The sequence below is a fragment of the Zonotrichia albicollis genome, chromosome 3 (genome assembly GCF_047830755.1).
Source record: "Zonotrichia albicollis isolate bZonAlb1 chromosome 3, bZonAlb1.hap1, whole genome shotgun sequence".
NCBI classification, from domain to species: Eukaryota; Metazoa; Chordata; class Aves; order Passeriformes; family Passerellidae; genus Zonotrichia; species Zonotrichia albicollis.
This window is the reverse complement of record NC_133821.1, coordinates 102,663,789-102,681,656: the sequence shown is the minus strand read 5'-3', so window position 1 is coordinate 102,681,656 and position 17,868 is coordinate 102,663,789. Positions and strand designations below refer to the sequence as shown.

Below are 17,868 nucleotides of genomic sequence, written 5' to 3'. Positions count from 1 at the left end.
CACTTAGTGTTTCTAAGGACAGACGTGGAATATTGTGTCCAGCTTTGGACACGCCACCTGAGGAGAAGTGTTGAGAAACTGAAGAGACTCTGGTAGAGAAACTGCTAAGCTGGTCAGTTATAGGCCATTGCATTGAAGGTTGAGGTAGGTGAGTTTGTTTTAGCCTGGCAAAGAGGGAAATGGAATGGCACCTTATGACTTCCTGAAAGGCATTTGCAAAGTTCATACAGCTATACTTTTTATAACAGCTGATGGAAAACAAAGGACAGCAACAAGTGCTCACTCAAGTGGTCAGGTTGGACTTTGAGAAAAGCTTTGCTAAGAACATGTGCAGTAGTGGAAGAGGTGGAACAGTGGAAGCCAGGAAGGCTGTGGAACTTTCCTGTGAGATTTCCAGAACTCTGCTAGACAAAACTGTGGACAAATTTATCTAGTGTTTTTAGCAGTCCTGCTCAGTGTGAGAGGTTGATCTAGATGTCTATGACTTGATTTTTGTGTGTTGGGCTGAATTGCTAACATAAGGATAATCATCTACAGCCAGGTAACATGCAGGTGAGTATTTCACTACATATAAGTAGTGTTACTGTCATCATGGACACAAAGTTGCATCATAAATAAATGAAATCTGGAGAATTGTTTTTGTTAAGGTTTTTTTCCTGCATGAGCTGCTCTATTATCTAAGTTTTTGTCTTCCATGCTCAATTTTTTGCAGCTTGAATTTCCTTATTTTACAAATGAAGACTGTTTGTTTTACACCAAAAGGCTGGTTACTGCTTTTTCTGAAAGGATGGCATGAGGCCAGATAAGCTACTTAACAGTGAAATGAGAAATTGCTTATTGATTTATAGTGATTATCACCCAATATATGCAGCTTTGCATTAAGTTACAGAAATATGGTCAATATAAAGGGGAATGAAAAATATTGTGAAACTCTATTTGAATTTTCCAGGAGGACTTTACATGCCAGACTTCAAACTGGGCCTGGAGGTGATAGTGAGCAATCTGAGTTACCTCTGACAAATTTCTGCTTGTTAGTGGATTTTTTGTTGGATATTGTTTCTTTGGTAAGAATTCCTTTATTCATTACTAACATTGGGATTCTGTATATTTATGGTCTGCAGAAATACTATATATACTTTATTAATTGATTTTCCTGAAAATATATTGACATAAATTGACATTAAAAGAAGTTTTTGGTTCATTGTATGATTCTTGGTAGACTGGTTAGACATAACTGAAATGGGTTTTATGATGCTTATACCTGAAAATTTTGGTCTGTCCTCATTTTCTTTTCTGTGTATTCATTGCAGGTATAGTCTTTTGTAGTTTGATATGCTAGTTTGAATGTGCAGCTTTCTTTTAAGGATCTTTTAAATGTCATAAGATGTATCTTCTTTTTCTGTTGTCATTGCTTAATGTAGCAAAGACTGTTGGAACTGTTTTTCTATAGCTGTCTTTCCTCAATTCTTTGCTTTCTCATTTCAAAGCCTACTAGAAGTATGAGAGTGCTGTGTCAGGTATGGCAATCAGCCTGTTCTTCCTTTAGCTCTTTACTTGTTTATCTTTCATTCTTAAACTTTTATCTTAAGATTAATAAAGTAATAGTAGCATTCTTCAGCCTTCTTATGATGTTTTTAAATGTATTTGTTGTATAATGAACAATATGTGCTAGTTTGAAAAAGAGCTAAATATATTTCTATTTGTTTGTTACCCAACTTTAAAGTTAATTTTATAAGTACTTTTTAGTAAAGCATGTATTTCTTATTCATGGATATTAAGATGTTAATTTTCCTTTTTCCATGTTCAGTATGTTTAGAGCAGAGTTAAGCAAATGATAGGTAGCTCTGTGATAGAAAATAAATTTCAGGATGAAATTTGGTGTGACAATTAACAAGTTTTTATTATTACTTTACTACTCCTATTACTAGGAGACTTACATTGAAATACAGACTGAACACTTGCCTCAGCTGTTGCTCAGGATGATTTCTGCATTGACAAGCCATCTTCAGACTTTGCACTTGTCTGAGCTTACTGATTCTCTCAGACTCTGCTCAAAGATCCTTAGTAAGGTTCAGCCTCCATTACTCTCTGCTGGTACAGATGGTATCCTGCAGCTTCCTGCTGGACAGAGCAGCTCCATCAAAGAATGGGAAAATAAAAAGGTAACTGATTAGGTTTTGCAGCATCTTGCACATTTGCTTCTTATGTGGAAAAAATAAATGAGTTTTGTACAGCCTGTGTTGAACACCCTGCAAGTCTTTGATTAGATTTAGATATCACAATATATGTGAAACCTGGGTAATCAAAATAACTCATAATTGTGGTAAAATTTCTTGATTCTTAGGGGTTTTTACCCAGATAGAATATTATACATGTATAAATCACTTCAGAATCAGGGCCTAAGAAAAAACTAATCAACTGAAGTTTGTAAAGTACTTCAGGAGTATCATGAAGTAAAATAACTGGACTGAAAAGAATTCATCATTTTGGTTATGTATCAGGCATATGTAAATTCTCCTCTCATCCAATTTATGTGCATTGGTTTAATACCCATCACATATTTAACTGTCACTGTTAAGTTTCTAGAATAATTTATTAAAGAAATAAAATAAGCCAGCCAGCAGCTATTTCTCTTTTATCTTGGTCCACTTTGTTCTATGCAGCCATGGCTATGTGAGGTATGTTAAGTGACATGCCCTGAAATCCTTGTTTTCCAGCTGAAAAACTAAGGAACATCACAGAATAAATTAGGTTGGAAGTGACAGTTGCAGGGCCCTGCTAAAAAGCAGGGCTGATTTCAAAGTTAGGTTTTACTTTAAAGCTAGGTCATGTCACTCAGGATCATATTTGTCTTAATTTTGAATATTTCCAAGGATGAAGTTACCATGATTTCTCTGTACAGCTTGTTTGTTTGCGCTGTTAATTAATCAGAATTTCCAGTTTTGATGCTTATGTTGGTTGCCTTGTGTTCTTTCACTGTGGATTTCTGAGCATATCTCCATCTTTTCAGCTGCCTAATTGGAACTCACAGAGAGCAATAGAGCCATCTTCACACCCTCCACAGCTTTTAGCATTCTTTTAAACCAAGTAAATCCAAATCTCTGAGCATTCCTTCTATGTCAGGAGCACCTGTGGTGACTTTGCATTGGGCATACTCAGTACATCAGAGTTTCCTTTGTACTAATGAGTGCAGAATTGGATAAAATATTCTGGTTGTGGACCTAAAACTACTTAGAGGGGACTAATTGCTTCCCTTCATTTGGTCATAGTACTTTTGCTGATACAGTCCTAGATGTGGCTGGTCTGCTTCACCAAAGGAATCCACTGCTGGTTCACATTCCCACTGTCAATTAGGACTCCAGCATCCTTTATTCAGGATCTTATCCTTATTCTCTCTAGCTAATTGATACCTGCCTTGTTTTGTTCTTTTGGGGTTTGGAGTTGGTTTTCTTTTTTGGTTGCCTTTTTTTTTTTTTAATAAAGCCTGTTTTAATTGAATGATATTGCCCTTTGAACCTTCAGTGGCCTTCTGCTTACAACTGTCTCATATGTGGCCATGGTTTCTCTTAAGAGATAGTGAAATGATTTGCCATGCTTCTAATCACTTTTAGATTGTATTTTGTAAAATTGGGTCATCATTTATGTCTCTTCAAGCTTTCTGGTACATAACTTTCACTGTTTTCTGTGGTAATATCTCAAATTTCCATTCTTATTCCATCTCTGGTAAAGCAAGACATTATTCACTGTAAATAATAATGTCACTGTTTTTATTTATTCATGAAAAAGTTTTTCATATTATTACTTAAGGTTCAAGTTCTGTATTTAGCACAGGTAGTGATTAGAGTCAAAACAACTTCTGGGCCTGTTAGATCTCAGTCAACATCTGCCATTGCTGGTAAAATGCAGGATTAGAAGTGAGTGGGCAGCTGCATTTAGGGCCACTGACTGATGCATTTCTATTCCAGTTGTTTTCCTACCTGACATTCTTAACAGGAAGCAGTTACTACCAGTTACTATGACTGAAGAGGGCTAGAGCAGTGCAAAAAGCCACTGTGGGTGCTTTTTCTGACCAAAAGCCATTCATCTATTTATGCATATTCTGAATTATAAGGAATTAAGGTATAAAAGTCATGAAGAACTGTTGTTGTTGTAGCAACCTCTCTTTTGCATTTTGAGGAGATGATTCATTTTCTTTGTAGTTGCAAATGATTAGTAGTTTTTAAATGAAAAGTTTATATATTTTTGTAATTATAACTTTGTATTTGATGATTTATGATGCTGTATAAATTAATAATACCTATGCCTATGTATTTCAGCATTCTTTCATGATAGAGTAGACATAGTTATGATATGAAGAAAATGATAAAACCAATAAGATTTAAATATTTTTCTTGATAAACAATTTTTTTTAATGTTAGCTTAGTCTGGCAGGCTTACAGAAACACCAAATATAATTTTGCATAAAATGTATTTGTATGAATACATTTAAAACTCTGGAATAAAATTGTTGCTTTCAAATGAAGACACTAATAAATATTGTTTTGCTAAGACCTAAATTACCTATTTTGAACAGTCATTAAACTTTTATATTGCTCAGGTGCCATCAGTGTCACTTGAAAATCCTAATGATGTGTTTGAAGATGGTGAAAATCCTCCAAGCAGTCGATCATCAGAAAGTGGATTCACTGAGTTTGTACAATACCAGGCAGATACAACTGATGACATTGACAGAGCACTGAATGAAGGTCACGGTGCTCCTGGCATCCCTATTGTTGGTAGCACATCCTCAGAGACTGAGACAGCATCAACTGTGGGTTCTGAGGAGACCATTGTGCAGCCTCCTTCCGTAATGACACAGGGGACAGCAACTCGCAGTGGGAAAACAATCCAAAAGACTGCAATGCAGTGCTGTTTGGAATATGTCCAACAGTTTTTAACCAGATTTATCAACCTGTATATCATTCAGAATAATTCCGTGTCTCAGCCCTTAGCGGCAGAGCTTCCAGTAGATCCCACTAGAGCACAAGGACAGAGCACAAAATGGGACAGAGAATCACAAGATGATGCTAAGGTGAAGAAAACAACCAAGAAGAAATCACCAAAAGAATACCTTCCTGCCTTCATTGCTGCTTGTCAGCTCTACCTTGAATGTTCGAGCTTTCCTGTTTACATTGCTGAGGGAAACCGCACTTCAGAACTACATCCTGGGAAGCCTGAAGTTGGTAAGTTGCACTCTCATTTGTTCTTTGCTTTTTAAATAATCATTTTTATATTTCTGCCAAAAAATTTAATGTAATACTATCGTGTTTTGTGTGTGTTATTGTTTGCTGTTCCTCTCAGAAATCGAAGTTTTCTTCTGTGTCAACTAGTTTATGTTTGGAAACTAAATTATTTTCTCATAGATTTTTAAGAATATTGCTGGCATGGAATTTGACAGTAATTAATACTGGGGTGAAAAATATCAATTATGCAAACTGAAGCCTGAGAGTAGAATCTATATTGTTGAGTCTTCCTCTTTACTGTATGGATCCACAATGTTTTCTTTGTCATATTGCAATAGCCACAGCTCACATCAAATATGGTTTTAGCTTCCTTTTATCAGTTTTGGATTGATGGGCACATTGTTCAATTTGGCAATACATGGAAATTGTAAGCTACTGACCAATAAAAATCATACCAGCTAAGAAATTTAATTAATTCTACTTTGCTCCTATGAAAGGCTCAGTTCTTGCAAAAAATTCTTCTATAATTGCATTAAGAAACAAAATAAACATGATGAGTTTTGGTGAGGTATGGATGTGTTCACAGATAGATGACACTATTCAGATACAGACATGATTAAATCGTTGAATTATGGATTACTGTAAATTGTGACATTTTAGAATGAACAGTTTTACAGTTTGTAAAGTCTTCAGTTCACAGTTCCAATTTTGGATCCACTTCTGATCTGCAGTCTGAGAGTTGCTTCTTAGAATGTTTTCATGGTGGATATGCTTGGAACATGCAAAAAATAGTAACACTAATTTTGTCTAATGTCACAGTCATCTCTGGTTTTATTTTTTTCTAGGAAATTTCCTAGTTGCAGCTTTTTGTTCTTATTTACAATTTTCAAATCAAGGCTAAGTGGTGAGCAGCACTTGGAGATGAGTAGTTTCTTTGGTTTTGGAAGCCAGCTTGTAAGCATGACTGCTTCTGTTTTTGTGGTCTTTAAGATGTGTTGTTTATGTCTTCATTATAGCCAGGAGCAGAGCATATATGTGACTTTGTAACATCCAGACATACAAAATATTTGTCAGTTGAAGGCAGCTTGGTTATAGCTGTTTATTAGTTATGAGCGTGACAATGGCAAAGATCTTCTACCTTTCTTAAAATATCTATCTCAGAATATTTGTGCTTTTATAGTATGACCCTGAAAATGCTACATGTTCATTTATTTATTTCTCCCAAACAGCCTACAAATGAGTGTTGTGTCCAAAGACTAAAATGTCAGCTGTTTGCTTATTACTTTTTGGTGCACATAGCACTTGCTTGTTGCTGCCTTGTGCACTGTAGAGCAGAGAGCCTGTAGAGCTTGAGTACTGTGTGCCTTGTGTGAGGGCAGTGCTTCTAGGAATTCCTTTCACTTTTGGTAAATGCCTTGGATTTGTTTCTTGTTCATCATCTGAACGTTCCTATTTGTGAGTTATCATTTGCAGTCTATTAAACACTGTAACTTTGAGGAATAAGCATCTGTTGTAGGTGGGTAAAACCAACAGGAAGGATTTTGTTTCAAATGTAAACATCTGTTGTATAGAATGTCAGGGCAGGTGGGAATAGTGCTGGGCCTACTTCCCATAACAGAGAATTGCACTGGAACAGAGAATGGAAGAAGGTAGTTTCCATAATTCTCACACTATCCTATCTGTTGATATGAGGCTTTTGTACTGCAGAAGAGGCTGTGTTTGTTGAAGGGTTCCTAAATTTGGAATGATATGACCCTATAGCTCTTAATCACTGGTCAGTCTGTTTATTTGAAGAAGACAAGTTAATCTGATATTTAATATGATTGTCCTTTAATTCTACAGTATGCCTAATTTCTCAGCTATCTTTATTGAAGAAATTAAAAAGGGAATTGAGTGAAGCTGAAAACAATGGTTGTATCTGTACACTCTAGAATACAATATGGAATTGTTAGGTATATTTAGACTCCAGTGGAGCTGTGGATATAAATTAGAAATTGCATCATTCTTCTCTTGATTCTAAAAGGGTTCTGTATTTCTGCCTGTTAAATAGCACTTCTTCACTTGTGTCTGGTTCTAGATGTATTTGCCTTTTTGGGAACATGATCAATAGAGTCCTTTTGAAGTTTTAAGAGAAGTTAGTTTGGTATCTCTAAAATAAAAGGATGCAATATTCACTTGGAGAGTTGGCTGTGAACTTTAGAGAAAGACACTTCCAGTATCAACCTAGAGAATGGCTTAATAAAGTGAGAGGACAGTAAAAAGGGGGAAGCAACCACCTACAGTGAAAACAGAGTATGGTCTAATGGATCATAGCTCTGCACCAAACCATCAATTTTCACAGAGATTTCTATTTTTAAAATGTTGCCAGGCAAATCTGTTTTTGTCAAATTAAAATTAGTCTGAGTGTATATAATATATTTTATTATCCTAGGCTCTATAAAATATATTACAGAATTATTCCAGACTACTATCTAGGGTGTTAAGAGGGTTAACCTTTGCAGGTTCCTGATTGCTGCTGAAGAATTTTGTGAAGAAGAAAAGTGAATGAAAGGATGTTCTAACTACTAAAAGTCCAGTTTTGTCTGAAGTAGGAAATCATCTGAATGCATTTCCACAAAATTTTTCTCTTTCTTGTTAAAATCTTTCTATTAATTTTTGATTACTAAATGTTTGAAGTGATACAGCATTGCATTCTTAATTGGATTATTTTTAAGATACATCAGGAAGTATCTTCCTCTTGCATTTTCCTAAATGGGCAGATTAAAATATGAAGGGACAATTGCACATATAGTTATGGAATACAAGGGGAAAATTCCATAATATTTAGATTGTTAAATAAATGCATAATCTGTGATTTTTGTTTCAGACTGTGAACAAGTACAGCCTCCGCTGTGGCTACAGACTTTAATGAATGCTTGCAAGCAGGCAAGCAATTTCAGTGTTCAGGGTGTCACTATTTCCCTCGTGATGGACTTGGTTGGATTGACTCAATCCGTTGCTCTTGTCACTGGAGAAAATCTGAACAGTGTGGAAACTGCCCAGCCTCTTAGTCCTAACCAGGGGAGAGTGGCTGTCGTCATCAGACCTCCTCTTACTCAAGGCAATCTGAGATACATGGCTGAAAAGACAGACTTCTTCAAGGTTAGATGCAGTATCTCATTGCTGTTTTCTTTAGACTTTCTGTCTGGTGAAGAATAAATCTTGGTCCCTTTACCATCCTTGATATACTAAACCAAATTTTCTTGCTGAATATTTTGATAACATTTGTAACCTGTGTTAGAATCTGAATGAAATACACAGTAAGTTTTTTTCCTGCAATTCTCTTACTGACCACTTGTGTGAAAATCCTTTAATTGAATAGTTTAAAGATATAAAGGAAACCTGATTGAATAGCAGCATTAATCAGCAAAGGTATAAAACTGGGATGTTCATAATGTAGGACTATGTAAACAATTTTTGCGTTTGTGTAATTCATGTAAGAAATCTATTGCAAAAGATAATCAACAGCAGAGTATATTATGTAGCTAATTATATTTCAATGAAAATTTATTTCTGTTCTGGCTTATTAACAGGAGTTGTTTTTGTAGTAAGTTATTGCAGTGTTCTGAACAGCTTCTCTTCATACAAGAGGAACCATTTTACAGATTGCCTCTTGGTCACAGGGTGTCATCAGATGTGATGTCTCCCATTGTTGCATGGAGCAGAACAAGGCATGATAGTCATTCACTTGTCTCTTGCAACTTTTCTTTTCATGTACAAAGCATATAGCTTTAACTCTTTGGGACCAGCTGGGTGATGGAACTCCTCAGCATCATCAGAAGAGTGTGGAGCTCTTCTACCAGCTGCACAACCTCGTCCCATCTTCCAGCATTTGTGAAGATGTTATTAGTCAGCAGCTGACTCACAGAGACAAGGCAAGTTGCTCATGTATTTACTTAAAGATGAGTAAAGTATATACAGAAATATATTTAGATAAAGGACCCCTCAGAGGAGGGTGTGAATAACTTCAATATTGAAAGAAATATTGCCTTACATTGTTTCAAATGTTATTTTAGGTCTGTGATGAGTCTCTAGTTTCATGCTAGGCAACAGAGGTTTTTCACCATTCAGCAACAGACTTATGCTGGAGACTTTCTCTCTTATCAAGGTCATGTGATGCTTCCTAATACTTAAAGCTTGTGCTTAGTTTTTGCTATTGTTAGTAGGAGTTCTTGTCATGACAGGTACTTATTTTTTTTTCCTCACCTAGAAATTTGTTTCACATAGAGGCTGTCAATTTGACATTCAACTTGAGACCTGTGTTGTGCTTTAAATTTCAGGTATATGAGCAATTTTCACAGCTGCAACAGTATGAATAGAAGGGAATTACTTGCTTACACATTCTAGCAACTCATGGTTGTGTGACTTCAGGAGTGCTTACCTTTTTGCCATTCTAACAGAGTTACCAGGTCAAGAAGAGTGAATGTGAGCCAGTCTGCCAATCAGTGCAGTTCACAGCTTGCCATATTGTTGAAATTGGTGATGATTTTTAGTGTCACTTAGGCTGCTCTGTAAACTGCTGTGACTGTGGATGTAGAACTTGCTTATTTCTGCCTACCTTCTGGAGAAAGCAGTAATTTCTTACATCTTCACAGCATGGATTGCAAGGGCTTACATGGAGTCATCTCAATGTGTTTGGGAATTGGTATTTTCACTCTATTCAGTAACTGTCAGTGTATTATTTTGTATAACTGTATGCATTTTGCAGTAGTCTTGTGGATTATTTACCTGTGAGAAACATATTTTTCTAAATACAAGTGATGCTGTCTCTTTTGGTTTTTATTTTTGGTGTGGAGAGGTTGTTCTAAATTTAGTTTGTTTAACATGAACTGTTTGGGTTTTTCATAATTTTAATAGCTTTTACCTAAAGTTTCCATTATTGTGGCAGATATTGGATAGATAAGATGATGTTGCAAAGCTTTTTAAGTTGTATGATGTAAACTAAGTCTGGAAGTACATCAGATTGTTAGTGGTTTTAACATTTTTAGTTTTGTCTAACTTTAGTTAAAGGTACAAATACCTACAGTTCATGTTCTATAACCATATATTCTAACAACAAACAAGTGAAAATCTTTGTCCTCATGTCTTTGCTTATTATTAAGGGCTTAAACTAAATTACTAAGAGTACTTGAAGTAATTTTGGTTATTTATTTGGTGTAATTGTCCTGATGGCTGTGCTTTGTTCACTCTTTACTAAGGCTTACTAGATTCCTTGTCTTTTTGGGTGAAGCTGTTTTTATACATGTGTTCAAGTAATATCACGACATTTACTGTTGTTTGCAGCCTTGCTGGAATAACTCTTTGCCTGGATCAGCCTCAGTAAAGAGGGAAACAGAACAATTGTTACTTTACACCATTTTTACCATTAAATATCCTGAGCTGGACTTCAGTGATCCTTGTAGGTCCCTCCTAACTCAGGATATTCTGTGATATTCTGCATATCATTGCTATGACTGCATTAGTCATTATGCACACTTTGGACAGTAAGCATGTCCTATTTGTCCAATTTGTTCCAGAGTTAAATTTACACATTAGTGAAGAGCTCAATCTACATATCTAGCTAGAAAATTATTCTGTTTCTTTTTAGTATGGCAGTAATGGAAGGAAAATAAGTTGAATAGAAAGAGACAGGGTAAACTTTAAAACTAAGGCAAGATGGAGAAAGGAGAGAATCCTTTCATGGTACTTAATTGCTCATAGGCACCTATTGTTGGCTTCTACTGCTTTTAAGATTAAAAAATAGTACTTTAACACATAATCAAAGAAGTAAATTTCATTATATCTTATATAATTTAGGATGTTGTATGACTTTCTTTTTCCAGTTCTTATCAGAAGTTTTACATTCTGACAGATCTAACTTATGGTTTGGTTCACAGAAAGTAAGAATGGAAGCTCATGCCAAGTTTGCAGTGCTATGGCATCTCACACGAGATCTTCATATTAACAAATCTTCTTCCTTCGGCCGCACCTTTGACAGGTTGGTGACTGCAAGTCTGATTCAGTTGAAATAATTTTACTCCAAAATCTTTGATGGTATTATACAGGCAACATAGGGCATTGAAAAATTGAAGAACTACAGTGTAGATGTGAGAGGAAGGAAGAAGGACAAAAACTGAATTTGTGGACAAGAATTTGTGTTAGACAAAATTGTTTTCACAGTGATGACTATGTAAGCTGTAATTTTTTCCTGGAAGGTATAAAGAGTGTGGAAAAGGAATGGTGACAATATTAATTGACCATCACTGTAGTTAAAATCACTGTGGCGTATATTGAGTTTAATATCTGAGTTCTTGCTGTGTTTTGATAAATACAGGAGCAGGAGAGAGAAATCAATCCAGAATTGAATTATATTATGCAGAAAGTAACAGTAAAACTAAAAAAAAAGAACTTAAAAACCAAATAGCAAGTAAGTGCGAAAACATGGGTTCTTTTGTTTAATCTGTGTTTTGTGTAAGAGGTCATTTATGGCAAGCAGCAGAGGATTTCTGTTTTTTGTTCTGGTATTGAACTACCTTCTTACAAAAGACTGAAGATCTGGACTCTGAACTGCTCATGTCTTCCTCAGCTAGCACAAATGTTGTGGAAAAGCGTTTATTTAGGTTTTGTATTGCATGCTTAGCTGTAAGATGTAGAGTAAAAAGTTTATTTCTGTATCTTATGCTGTCATTCATTGCATAAATGGTGATAAATTCTGTGCATACAGCTAAAAGCTTATGAACATGTACTACTGGGAAATGTAAAGCAGTAGGTAAAATTCAGAGTCCACTATATATATTGTTTTTCCGTGTCTGAAAGATTCTCAAGACTAAAACTGTTAAAAGAAGGAAATAATGGTTGTAGGAACTGCTGAATTGTAAAGTATATATCTCCTCTCTGTTCTTGCAGACAAGATCTTTGAATGTTTTATTTTCCATCTATCCTTGTGAATTGACTTTTATATATTTTTAATGGCATACCACTTACAAGACAACAAAAGCTTGTTATGCTAATAGCTGTACAAATTCTTGATCTTGCTACTATTAGAGCAACTGTTAAAAGTGACTTTGTTACTAGCTCTTCCTGCCCATTCCTTCATTAGACTAGACTAAAATATAAAGAGCAGGTTCAAAGTTTTGATTCCCAAAAAAATACTGCTTTGTATGGAGAAGAGACTGGAGTATGTACTGGCATTAAATTTGTCATGTATGAGATTAAAATGGGATTACTCTGTGAGTAGTGTAGGATATCCACTAGATTGTTTCTTCTTCTTTCCATTCTAGATCTTTGTTTATCATGCTGGACAGCCTCAATAGCTTGGATGGTTCTACTTGGTCAGTGGGACAAGCCTGGTTAAATCAAGTGCTTCAAAGACATGATATTGCAAGAGTTCTTGAACCTTTGCTCCTGCTGCTTCTCCATCCAAAAACTCAGCGAGTTTCAGTTCAGCGAGTTCAGGCTGAATGTTACTGGACTAAATCTCCCAATCACCCTGAAGAAGAAAATGAAAAGCAGTTCATGCAGAAGTTCAGCTGTGCTGATGGTATGTACACAAGAAGCCTGTAGGAAGTTTCTTAATTTCTTTGCTTGCTGTTTACATGCAATGTTGAAGTCATAGTAGAAATTTTTGAGGGTAACTGAAAAAGGTGTTGGAATAACTATGGCTTATATTTGCATGTGTGTGGTATTTTCCTAATTCAAGTTTGTGTGCCCCAAGTACTGTTTAAAGTTGTATTGTTTTTACATTAAAATGATATGCAAGTATTTTAATGCAGAGCATTTTGTTACATCTTACTGAGTCTTGGTAGAGCATAAGAATATGGCTTGATGCTGAACCATGAAATTAAACATTTTTATGAATGATGTGGGGCTTGCTGAAAACATACCAGCAATTTTGAAGGTGTTTGCATGTATTGCATAATTTTAGTTTAGAATTTACTAGTTCTGTTTCTTGTGAAAACAAAAGCAGATAAGACTGCATAATGTTTCACAGAGAATTATGGTTTTTTTCTAAGGTGTACTGCTAAAACAATTTTGCTTTGTTTTTGTGAACTTATCATTTGCTTATTAACGTATTTTTTCTTCTATGAAATAGAAAGATACTATTTACCATGCCTTCATGATTTGAGGTCTCAATAATAGTTTAAATTCTAAATTTTAATTCTGAATTCTTATTCTGAAGAACAAAATCTCATATGTATACATTTTTTTGTGTTCTTCAAGCATTCTCCCACATGCCTGTAAGCCAAGGACAACTTATTACACCTAAAGAAGGCAATGAGAAGCAACTTGGTGTGGATGAAATGGAGAACTTCAGCCTGACTGTCAATCCTTTGAGTGACAGGCTTTCCTTGTTAAGTACCAGCAGTGAGACCATACCAATGGTTGTGTCTGATTTTGACCTTCCTGATCATCAGGCTGAAATACTGCAGAGTTCTGACTCTGGCTGTTCTCAGTCATCTGCTGGAGACAGCCTCAGTTATGAAGTGGAAACAGAAAGCCTGAGTGCTCAAGATAGCTCTCAGACTCTAAAAGAAGACTCACCTGATGAAATCGTGCAACAAGTGGTTACAGATCTTATATGCCAAGTTGTAAGTGGTCTTGGAGAAGAAGTTGAACCAGTTAAAGACAGTCTGCACTCTGAGGATGCTTCATGTAAATACAGCTCATTGGAAAGCTCTGTAGAAGTTACAAAAAGTGATGATCAAAATATTCAAAGTAGCCAAAGTAGTTTACTTAGTAATGACAGCTCACAGTTACTATCAGCCTCAACTGAGACTGGACTTGAGAGCTTAGGAGATGAAATGTCAAGAAATAACTCTTCACCTTGTATTGCAGAAAGCCAGCAGTCCTTCTCTGATCTTACTCTTTCTTCCACTGAATCAAAGTCTAGAAAACATAGCCACAGTAGTATTCAGTTCAGCTTTAAAGGAAAGCAACCAGAAAAAATGTCAGAAAAAGAAACAATTGTTAAAGAGGCTGGTAAGCAACCAGGTGCAAAACCTAAGGTAAAAATAGCCAAAAAGAAAGATGAAGAGAAGAAGAAAGCACAAACAGAAAAGCTGAAACAAACAAATGTCTTCTTTAGTGATGGTCTTGATTTAGAAAATTGGTACAGTTGTGGAGAAGGAGAAATTTCAGAAATAGAAAGTGACGTTGGATCCCCAGGAATGCGAAAATCTCCTAACTTCAATATCCATCCACTGTATCAACATGTGCTGCTTTATCTCCAGTTGTACGACTCTTCAAGGACATTGTATGCTTTTTCTGCAATTAAGGCAATTCTGAAAACAAATCCTTCAGCTTTTGTAAGTGCCATCTCCACTACCAGTGTCAACAATGCATACACTCCTCAGCTTTCATTGCTCCAAAATCTTCTAGCTAGGCATCGAATATCTGTAATGGGCAAGGATTTCTACAGTCACATCCCAGTGGATTCTAACCATAACTTTCGGAGCTCTATGTACATAGAAATTCTCATCTCCTTGTGTCTGTACTACATGCGGAGCCATTATCCAACTCACGTTAAAGTGACCTCACAAGACCTCATAGGAAACCGCAACATGCAGATGATGAGTATAGAAATTCTGACACTCCTCTTTGCTGAGCTGGCAAAAGTGATAGAAAGCTCTGCCAAGGGCTTTCCTAGTTTTATTTCAGACATGTTGTCCAAGTGCAAGGTTCAGAAGGTGATCCTGCATTGTCTACTGTCTTCTATCTTCAGTGCCCAGAAATGGCACAGTGAAAAGATAGCTGGAAAAAACATAGTGGCTGTAGAAGAAGGCTTCTCTGAAGACAGCCTTATAAATTTTTCTGAGGATGAGTTTGACAATGGTAGTACTCTGCAGTCACAACTTTTGAAAGTACTTCAGCGGCTGATTGTGCTGGAACACAGAGTAATGACTGTGCCTGAGGAAAATGAAACGGTGTTTGACTTTGTCATAACAGACCTGGAGCACATTGGTCCCCAGCAGCCGATGACTTCTCTGCAGTATTTGCATTCCCAGCCAATAACCTGCCAAGGCATGTTTCTGTGTGCAGTGATACGAGCTTTGCACCAGCACTGTGCCTGTAAAATGCATCCCCAGTGGATTGGCCTTATCACTTCTACGTTGCCTTACATGGGAAAAGTTCTTCAAAGGGTGGTTGTTTCAGTGACTCTTCAGCTCTGCAGGAACTTGGATAATTTAATTCAGCAGTATAAATATGAAACTGGATTATCTGATAATAGGTATGTGTATATAGAGGTATAATTTTTTTAACTGAATTTGATTGTTTTGAATTACTCTGCTGTCAGATTAACTCAGTAAAAAAAATTACTCTTCTTTTAGGCCTCTCTGGATGGCATCAGTCACTCCCCCAGATATGATTCTCACTTTATTAGAAGGGATCACAACAATAATTCATTACTGCCTCCTGGATCCATCTACACAGTATCATCAGGTGAACTTATCTGGGTGTCTGATACACTCCTAGGCAATTCATGTCAAATCAAGGACTGTGATTATATTAGCAGTTATGAAGATCTGGGTGACAAAAAGAACAAATATATTGTCTTAGCTATAAATATGGGGGTTTATTGACGTTACAAACAGAAAAACATGTTTCTTTGGATGATACTTTTGAGACAATATTCTTATATTTCTTTGCTTCTTTTGTTTTTCTGTTACCCTGAGATAATGAAAGTTTAATTCCTTAACTTTAAGACCTTTAAAATTCCACTTTATAGAGCTGCCTTTGTTGTGTTCACCTTGCAATATGTCTAAACATTATCCTTCTGTTCCTTCTGTATATTTACAATTTTTCTTTTTAGTCAAGCAGTATTTTTAGTTCTGATATTCTGAGCGTAGTGTCTGTTAAGAATTTGGTCCAGATTCCATGAGACACTTTTGCCCTTTTTCTCAGTAATCTTGTTTTTGTGCTTTTTCACCATTCTTACACCCCTTTACTTTCCATTCATGTAAAAGTGACTGAAAGTGGGGTTTGCTTATGTAAATAAATAACTTTGCCTAGAGTACTAGCTAGACTTAAAATTCTGAAATAATTGTTTTGCAAAGGTATAGACAGAGGATACAAAATTGACTGCTGTAGACGTGAGGCCTCCCATGTTCAGAATACATTTGATGTTGCACAACTCAATCAATAGTTTCTTTATTATTTTAAAAGTCTCAAAGCTGTACATATTTTAAGAATTATTGAAAAAATTATGAAAAAGAGTTAAGGTTGAAAGCTCCCATGTTAGGTAAGTCAAATTTTTCTCTGTTTTAAATATGCTGTTTATGTTCTTCTCTCTCTCCTCTCCCCTTCTCTCCCACTAGCTTTTGGTTAATGTAGATCAGAAGCATTTGGTTGAAGCACGTAATGGAATCCTCTCTATCTTGCATATGATCATGTCTTCTGTGACTTTACTCTGGAGCATCCTGCACCTTGCAGATTCTTCAGAGAAAACTACTGCTGCTGCTGCTGCATCCATCACCACTATTAACCTTGGGTCAACTAAGGTCAGAACATCAGGGATAATATAATTTAAATTGTTTGTTAGTATCTTCATCAAAATAATTTCAATCCTCTTCCCTTAAATCTAAATTGAATTTTTATGCCTTTGTCCTCATCTACTCACTCACCACAAAAAATAGGCTTTTATAAATGAATATTGAATATGGTTTTAAACTAAAATTTATCAGTTCAGTGCAATATGTCACCTCTTTGCTTTCTGCAGGGAAAAGATTTTGAAAATAATGCTAAGGTGCTTATCTAAAAGGGTATGTGTTCTGCTTTCATATTTCAGAATTTGAGGCAACAGATTCTGGAACTTTTGGGTCCAATTTCAATGAATCATGGTGTTCACTTCATGGCTGCTATTGCATTTGTATGGAATGAAAGGAGGCAAAACAAAAATACTTCAAGGACAAAGGTACGTTTATATTACAGTGGTCACTTCAAATAGTGCTAATATTTCCAAGTGATTTAGTGTTAGGAAGAAGAAAATTCAAACATTTTAGTGAAAAAAGACGATGAAGTATGGACAATATTTGCATTTCTAATTAGCAACTGTTCTGTCAGGGAGGTACCACTTTAGAATGGGATAATCTTCCTGAATTCTTCAGGGGAAGAGTAGGTGATACCAGGTCTCTAGATGAACTGTGAAGTGATAAAATTTCAATCCCATGAGGACAACTGCCTAAGTTTTGGCATAGCCATTGTTTGTGATGATAATCTGTGACGTACATCTGGTTCTTTTAGGTTATTCCTACAGCATGTGAAGAACAGCTTCTGCTGGTTGAGCTGGTTCGCTCTATCAGCGTTATGAGAACAGAGACTGTCATACAGACAGTGAAAGAAGTTCTGAAGCAGCCTCCAGCCATAGCAAAGGACAAGGTATGGAAACTCTACAGATCCTGTTGATTTATATGATGTCCTCTTGAAGCAGCTTAGAACACTCATGATATGGGTACTTCATTGACAAAGCTGAGCAGCACAATGGGAACATTTTCACTATATCTAAGAGATAAATGAAAAGAAGTATAACTTTACAGAGGGATGTCAGAAAGGGCATTTTTAGTGTTCTATTAAATTATATGTTTAGGCTATATGTTTAGGCATTGCAGTAACATTATAGCATTGTCAATTT

The 17,868-nt window shown here is 35.9% G+C and overlaps 1 protein-coding gene across 13 annotated transcripts in view; it reads left to right on the top strand.

The window, feature by feature from the left end:
• Nucleotides 1-17,868, top strand: part of DOP1A (DOP1 leucine zipper like protein A) — a 62,157-nt gene that overhangs the window by 27,139 nt on the left and 17,150 nt on the right. For 11 of the 13 annotated variants that reach the window (XM_014266301.3, XM_014266297.3, XM_005485941.4 and 8 more), the window contains 13 exons: nucleotides 950-1,064; nucleotides 1,488-1,517; nucleotides 1,929-2,162; nucleotides 4,598-5,222; nucleotides 8,089-8,363; nucleotides 8,984-9,136; nucleotides 11,138-11,238; nucleotides 12,521-12,780; nucleotides 13,461-15,468; nucleotides 15,569-15,680; nucleotides 16,556-16,738; nucleotides 17,026-17,151; nucleotides 17,481-17,615. In XM_014266301.3, coding sequence (XP_014121776.2) covers nucleotides 950-1,064; nucleotides 1,488-1,517; nucleotides 1,929-2,162; nucleotides 4,598-5,222; nucleotides 8,089-8,363; nucleotides 8,984-9,136; nucleotides 11,138-11,238; nucleotides 12,521-12,780; nucleotides 13,461-15,468; nucleotides 15,569-15,680; nucleotides 16,556-16,738; nucleotides 17,026-17,151; nucleotides 17,481-17,615 — 4,357 coding nt within the window. The remainder of the gene's footprint in view (nucleotides 1-949; nucleotides 1,065-1,487; nucleotides 1,518-1,928; nucleotides 2,163-4,597; nucleotides 5,223-8,088; nucleotides 8,364-8,983; nucleotides 9,137-11,137; nucleotides 11,239-12,520; nucleotides 12,781-13,460; nucleotides 15,469-15,568; nucleotides 15,681-16,555; nucleotides 16,739-17,025; nucleotides 17,152-17,480; nucleotides 17,616-17,868) is intronic. The other 2 variants (XM_074538316.1, XM_014266298.3) reach the window with 1 other exon arrangement.